A 7,756-nucleotide genomic window follows, 5' to 3' on the forward strand; every position below is an offset into this window, starting at 1 on the left:
AAGTGTCCATCAATGAATGAATGGATAAAGAAGATGTATTGGAATATTATTCAGCCATAAAAAATGAAGAAATCCTACCATTTGAAACAACATGGGTGGACCTTAAAGGCATAATGCTAAGTGAAATAAGTCAAAGACAACTATTGTGTGAGCTCACTTATATGTGGTATCTGAAAAAAAAAAAAAAAAAAAAAAACCCGCCAAACTCACTGGAAAAAAAGATCAGATTTCTGGTTACTAGTGGGGAGATGATGGGCAGAATTGGAGGAAGGTGGTAAAAAAGGTACAAACTTCCAGTTATAAGATAAATACTATGGATGTGATGTACAACGTGATGACTACAGTGCTGTGTGATATATAGGAAAGTTAAGATAGCAGATCCTAAGAGTTCTCATCAACAGGGAAAAATGCTTTTTTCTCCTTTAATTTTATATTTTTATATATATGTAAATAACTGATATGTTGAAATTTTACAATAGTGTGTCTTTTTTCAATTGTGCTATGCCTTACGCTGGGCCATTATAGTCAGATAACTCATATCCTTCAGTTTCAGCAACTTTTCCTTTATAATTTCTTGCATAATTTCTTATCCCTGATTTTCTCTATTCTTTCTTCTGGACATTCCTATTAATTGGAGAATGGAACCTCCTGTATTAATCCCCTAAATTTGCTAGCTCATATTTCTAACTTTTCATATCTTTTCAAAATTTTTTTCTGAGAATTTCCTATTTATACTTCAGCCCATCTATTGAATTTTTAATTTTTTGTCTTCTATACTTAATTATCCAAAAGTAATTTTTTGCTAAATGTTCCTTTTGAAATGTGTTCTATTCTTCTTTCATGGATGCAATAGCATTCTTATTTCTCCTAATCTCTTAAATTTTTTTTACAGCTTTCTTATACTCTTTGCACTTTGTGCTTTTTCCTTTCTTTTTTCTTTTTTTTTAAATTTTGCTTTATGCTTTTTATTTTAGGGGCTTTACTAAATGGCTAATAATCCTTAGCTGTCTGTTTATATTCAAGAGGAAGGTCTCAAATATGACCTGGTGAGAGGATAGCTTCTTTTGTACCTTGACTGTCATTTAGTATGGTTTCTAAACATAGCAAAAAAAGCTTTTATTCAGTGTCTTGACTAACTACATATAACTTGTTTTATGACTCCATTTCTAATATTGGGCATTTCACAGGGTTTTTTCTCTTATATAAGCAATATTACAGTGAACATCCTTGCATATATAACTTAATATTTCCCTAATAATTTATTTAAGATAAATCCTTAAAAAGTGGAAATTTAAGAAGCAAATTTTAACTTTTGGTATATACTGCCAGATTGTTTATTAGCATTGTGTAGGAGTTCAGAATGAGTCATCTCAAGATGTGCCTCTGTGGTATGTGGATTATTTTGAGTGAAAGGCAACCAAGACCCTGTAGGCTCAAGATAAATTTCTTCTTCTCCTCCTTTAACTACCTAGAAAAATTTAAATTAGTGGCTTTGCTCATAATAAGAAATTATCAAAGATAACTTTTTGACCTAAGTATATGGCAAGGCAAACTACCAATTACCAAACATCTGCAATTCTTATTGCCCTGCCATGACCTTCTTCTCCTGTGAAGCCCCAGGGCTCCTTATCTCATCCTTAGCTCAGAATGCCATATATATCATCTAAATTTCTGTTCCTGAACCTCTCATGTATGTGGAGTTCCCATATGTATGCAATTAAATTTGGTTATTTTCTTATAATGTTTCATGTATGTTTAATTATTAGACCAGCCAAAAGAACCTTAAAGGGCAGAGGAAAGTTTCTTCCTCCCCCACAATTGTTATTAACTTATAATTCCATCTAAATTGATATGAAAGTATTCTTTTCCACATTCATACTTTTGTTATATATATATAATCTTGTCTGACTTAACGCAAAATATTTCGGAACATATTCGGGAAAATGTATCATAATTCCCATCGACCATTAAATTACCCTCAAATTATACAAATACTGGGAAAAGGATAGTTGGGTGATCTACATTGAAAATAAAGCAAAATATGAATTCTGAATATGAAAATATTGTTTTAAAATATGAGTACAAATATAAATTTGAAGAAACTATATGAAATAAAATTTAGATTTAACATTTAAAAATAGAAATTCAGAAAATCATTGGTATTCTGAAAAACAAAATACTTACATCATGCAAATTATCAAGAAACTTTGTAAGTTGATAAAAACGCTGTGAACTAGAGACAACTGCTTTTTGCCTCAAACCAATTGCCTTGATAAGCTCTCTAATGTAGTTTGATCTCATTTCTTCAAACTGGTTTTGACTTCTTAGTCCCTCCAAAGGAACTGTAAAGAGACAATTACAAGTGTCAGTTATGTTTAAAATGATGACACAAGCAATTTATAACATTAATTTCTGAGCTGTATGATGATTTCTTTTGATATGTAACTCTAGGTACAAACACCTTAAATAGAAAATAGTGTTATTGATAGTTTTAGGACATGGAAATTTCTAGTTCTCTGGAATATGATAAATAGGTAAGTTAAAGAACATTTCAGCTGACTTATTTTAGAGTTGAGTCAATGTATTATGCATTTAACTTAGAATTTGCTTAAAAGAGCAGCTGACAGTATTCTACAATTTTGTCTCAAATCTTTGGTTTCATTTAGTTTACATCTGCATGTATGTTGTATTCTTTCCTTTTAACAAATACTTGGATCTCTCTGTCAAGTCTTCTATGGAAGAAAAAGAGGTACTGTAATGTCACAGGGTTCTCTAATTATAAATTCCTAACTGGGCAGATCATGGTGGGCAGTCACACCCCTGGCCTAGAACTTCCTTAGTGAAAGGTTTTAAAGCAAGTCCTATCCATTATTTTGTGCATCTAGGTTAATATGCCTTTGAAATGCCAGAAATAATCCTCTTTTCCAGAGCTCTGGAAAGTGTACCCACCCTCAAGAGAGCACATAGTCTTGTTAACTATCTGGTAATCCTTCAATCCTTGCCTTGCTTTCTTCCACTTTCCTGTAATCTTCCTTACCTTCCCTTTTTAATTCTAATGCATAGAAGAACTGCAAACTGTCATTCTGAGCATTTGAGGTTTGCTTCCTGACAATTGTTATCTGTTTGGCTCAAAAAAAATCATATAATTTTCTATAAGTTTAGATATTTCTTATGTTGACACCTCACGTAATCTCAAGTATTTCTCATTAAGAATTCCCGGATAATTTTTTGTTGTTGTAATTTTAACATTGCTTCATTAAATTTTCTCTTTCCTGCTGATATAGGAGAAAATTATTGATATTTGAATATTTCTCTTATATCCAGCCACTTGGATATATAATTTTTTTATTTCCATTTTAATTCTAACAATTTTGGGTTGATTATCTTTTGTTTTCTTGGTATACAACAATACTATATTCAAATATTTTCATTTCCCTTTTCCCTATACAGTCATGTGCAGCATTATTATGTTTTAGTCAACAACAGAGGGCATATACACTGGTGGTCTCATAAGATTATAATGGATCTGAGAAATTCCTATCACCTAATACAACACATTCCTATCATAGTACAACACATTATACAAATATTTACTATTATGTTAACAATTGCCTACAATATTTAATACAGTAACATACTGTACAGGTTTGTAGCCCAGGAGCTATAGGGGAATAGAATCTGTCACCCAAAATATATCTATTTGTCATAAGGATTATTTTAGGCTGGCTAATTTCAAGAAACAGCAGACATGGGAGAAACTCTAGGAAAAACCAGAGTAGAAGCTATTTTTTGTAAAAGACATTTACATTTGTAAGGGACATTTTCATTTGTGGGAGTCTCCTGCTCATTACCAGGAAGAAGAGGATGACCTTATCTCTAAAAACTCTTATCAGTACAGAAGATAGCAACTTAAATCTGCTGAACAACCTTAACTACTTCTCCTGAACTTCCCTTAACTGACTTTCTCAGTCCATCTTCTTTTGTCTGCAGCTGAAGATGGTATTTAAGGCAGTGGCTTTAGCAGTTTTGGCAAGTTATTTAGTTTTCCTGGGTCTCTCCCATGTATACAGGAGGTATGTGTTAGGTCTAGGAGGGCCCTATCTTTACCCTTCAGTGTGGGAACTAGACTCCTCCCTTACCTTTGTGTGGGAACCGGACCTTGCTTCCGAGTTGGTAATGTTACATGCTCACCTCCCATTTCCTCCCTTCCCTGCCAATTTACCTGCCCAAAATATTCCCATTGAAAAAGCCCGCCTCAAGCCCCATATGTTTTAGGTCCCCTCGCATTTGGGGCTGACGCCATCTTCAACTCAGCCTGGCTGTCACTCTGATACAATAAACCTTGCTTAACCTCTTTGGCCTTGTGCATTCCTCTTTTGGGGAACGTAACAGTATGCATGTTATTAAACTTGTTTTTCTCAAGTTAATCTGTCTTTTATTACAGGGATGTTTCAGCCAAAAACCAAGAAGGATAGAGGGAAAATTATTTTTCCTCCACTATGGAGCATTAGGCTATATCCCATATAGCCTAGGTGTATAGCAAGCTATGCCATCTAGGTTTGTTTAAGTGAATACTCTGTGATGTGCACACAATGATGAAATCGCCCAATATCCTCAAGTGGCTCATGACTGTAGTTATAGCTCTTATTTCTGCTTCATGAGAGTCAGTGTATTGTTCAGAACTTCCAGAACAATATAAAATGATAATCATGACAAATATCCCTATTTTGTTGCTGATTTTTAATGGGAATGGCTCATTCCCATTATGATGGTAACTAGTAATTTAGATATTTATCTCTGAAATCTTTAATTCATACATCCAGATCCTAGGCACAACTTCCTATTCTAATGGCTACTTCTCTTCTTTTCACTATATTGTTAATTTACCTATAGCTTTTTTCTCAAATCTTTTATGTTCTTCTTTTGTCACTTACCTGAGATGCTCGTTGATTTCTTGGGTGATTCCTTCTTTCACGTATTTTGCTGTTCTTTTCAGACTGTCAACAATTTGGGTGTTAGAATTCCTTGACTGATTTTCCACATTTTTTATATTTTGCTCTACTTTCGAGATGTTTTCCAACTTTGTCTTCCAATGCCTCTGACTTTTAAATTCTGCCTTCGTATATACATGTGTATATATATTTTAGTTTCCAAAGGCTCCTTCCTTTTTGTGTGTGTTCCTTTTTCATTATCTAGTTCTTATTTAATGGGTACAATATGTTCTGTCTTTCTAAGGAGAGATACATTTTTTTTTATTTTCCTGATGTTTCCATCTCCCTATATGGTCTCTGTTTCCTCCGTTTTTTTGGGGTTTTTTTTTTTCTGTTTTATTTTTGTCTTTGATGTCAAAAGCTTCCCTTGGATGCCTTGGTTTATTTATATCCATGAGTGAAAAACTAAAAAACTGATAGTTATATTTGAATGGGTAGTGCTTATTGACTGTAAGCTTTAGTGAAGGGCAATCTAGCTAAGCTATTTCAAAGAGAAACTCCTGCAATTAGTATATTTAGTTCTTTTTCTTTCTGGCTAAACAGATTCTACAGAGAAGAATCTTTCATTCACCTTTCTGGAGGATATAAACTTGGATGACAACGTTCTGGGAGGCAGATGGGAGAAGTATGGTCAAGGGCAGTATCTCAATATTTCATATATAATCAATCTATTTTCACCATAGAAACTCTTACCCTTAACAGTACCTGTATTTCACCAATACAGCTTATCCTGTTATATCCCCTTCAGGGAATAAATTTGTAATCTCTGAGTTGGAGAGAAACAATTACATGGTTGGGTGATATTTGGAAACAGACTTTCAACATCATTTCCTGTTTTTAACTCTACCTTCACTCTCCTTTCAAAAATCACTCTGTCACCAACTGCAGAGCATGCCAGAGGTATAGTGATGCAGATAAAGGTGCTTCTTAGATTTTCTTATTTCTGGCTTAGAATTCAGCCTTCCGATGAATTCGTTCTGTTTGCTGGTTTACATAATTTTATTGCTACTGATGCCTCTCTGATTCTTTTCATTTTATTTCTTAAAAAAAAAAATCCTGTTACTAATATTTTAGTATAGTTTTAGAGGGGTCAATAATAAAAGTGTGTGTTCAACCTGCCACATTTTCCTAGAGATCTGCATTTTAATTTTTAATGGCAAATAAGAGGTTTAAATTCTTATGCATCAAATCATCAAGCTTTTCCTTTGCTACTTTTTCATTGCATTTATTTTTAAAAAGATATTCCTTGTTTGAGATTTCAAAATCATTTATATTACTTTTAGTTTGTTTTTAATGATATAAGTGTTCACATTTAACTCAATTATCTGGTATTTATTTTAGAATACAATTTGAGCCAAATATCCAAAGTGAGTTTTTCCAAAACATAGTTATTTTTTCAACAATATTTGTTCCACTCATTGATTTGTGATGTTTCCATTACAGTATATGAAGTTCTAATATATACCAGTCAGCCTTGACTAACAATTCAGTGTGTCTATTCTCTCACACGATTAATTATTTTAGCTTCCTAATTCCCTCCCCTGACCTCCAATTTTTGTGATGCTTATCTATTTATTCCTTTCCTTCCCAGTGTTCTAGTGATGGTGGAAGCATGTATCAAGATATAGCTTCCATTTGCCTGGGACCCTGAGTGAAGACAATGAGCAGAGCCTTCCTGTTGATCTGCATTAGACATATAGTGGGAAGAATATATATATTTATTTATTTGTTGTTGTTGTTAAGCTACTGGCATTTCAGGATTGCTTGGTCCCCAGCATAAGGTAGTTTACCCATAAATAGAGAATTATGTTACTGATAACTAATTTGGGAGCAGTGGTCCCCAACCTTTTTGGCACCAAGGACCAGTGCTCCTATGAAAATCTAATGCCTGATGATCTGAGGTGGAGTTGAGGATGTGATGCTAGAGCTGGAGAGCAGCTGCAAATACAGATGAAGCTTTGCTGGCTTGCCCTCCACTTACCTCCTGCTGTGTGATCAGGTTCCTAACAGGCCACAGACTGGTCTGTGAACTGGGGGTTGGGGACCCCTGATCTATGACATAACTGCTATAGGATTTATTACTGTCAAGAAAGGAGTTAACTTCTGTAATATTAAATTTATGCCATTTGACTCTTTTGGCCAGTCTCATATCAATACCTTTAGTCTACTTTATGCTACTTCATTAAAGTAGGCTTGAAGGTCTTTGCTCCAAATATGATTTTCAAGGGAGGAAATAGGGCTATGGATCCTTAGATCCTGTATTTGTTCATCTCTGTATAGATTTCACCAGGAAAACTTCTTTTTTAAGGGGTTAGCTTTTCTACCTTTTCTCCTGATGTGTTACCCCTATTCCTGCCATTTGATATTTATGCTGTTAGAAAGAAGTTCCTGCAAAGATACTGCTGAGAAAGACCCTAGGCTCTCCTTCTACCTAAGGTCTTAGCTCCCTGATGTTCTTTTTTCAGGTCACTATGAATGAAGGATGGATCAAGTCGGATAATCAAGGGCTGAGCTTGCTTGTGCATGGAAAAGGCACAGAAAAGGGTAAAAGGTAAAAGAAGTTTTAAACATTTTACCACCCAGACCCTTGCGAATTCACCGAAGGCAGAGGTGCATGTGTTCTTTGAGTATGAGAAAAAGAGGGAAATTAAATGCCCCTACCTTCTAGTGACCAATGCTATGTTTCATAATATACTATTTTCTTTTCTTCTTTTGAATATCCATTTAAAGTGCATTTCCTAGTCTCTCTTGCAGTTAAGATGGGC

At 34.2% G+C, this 7,756-nt stretch overlaps 1 protein-coding gene across 1 annotated transcript in view; it reads right to left on the bottom strand.

Annotated features, from left to right (window-relative positions):
- The window catches only part of PGR (progesterone receptor), a 91,358-nt gene that overhangs the window by 1,758 nt on the left and 81,844 nt on the right, over window positions 1-7,756 (bottom strand). The window contains exon 6 of the mRNA XM_011369415.1: window positions 2,185-2,342. Coding sequence (XP_011367717.1) covers window positions 2,185-2,342 — 158 coding nt within the window. The remainder of the gene's footprint in view (window positions 1-2,184; window positions 2,343-7,756) is intronic.

The sequence above is a fragment of the Pteropus vampyrus genome, unplaced genomic scaffold (assembly GCF_000151845.1).
Source record: "Pteropus vampyrus isolate Shadow unplaced genomic scaffold, Pvam_2.0 Scaffold148, whole genome shotgun sequence".
NCBI classification, from domain to species: domain Eukaryota; kingdom Metazoa; phylum Chordata; class Mammalia; order Chiroptera; family Pteropodidae; genus Pteropus; species Pteropus vampyrus.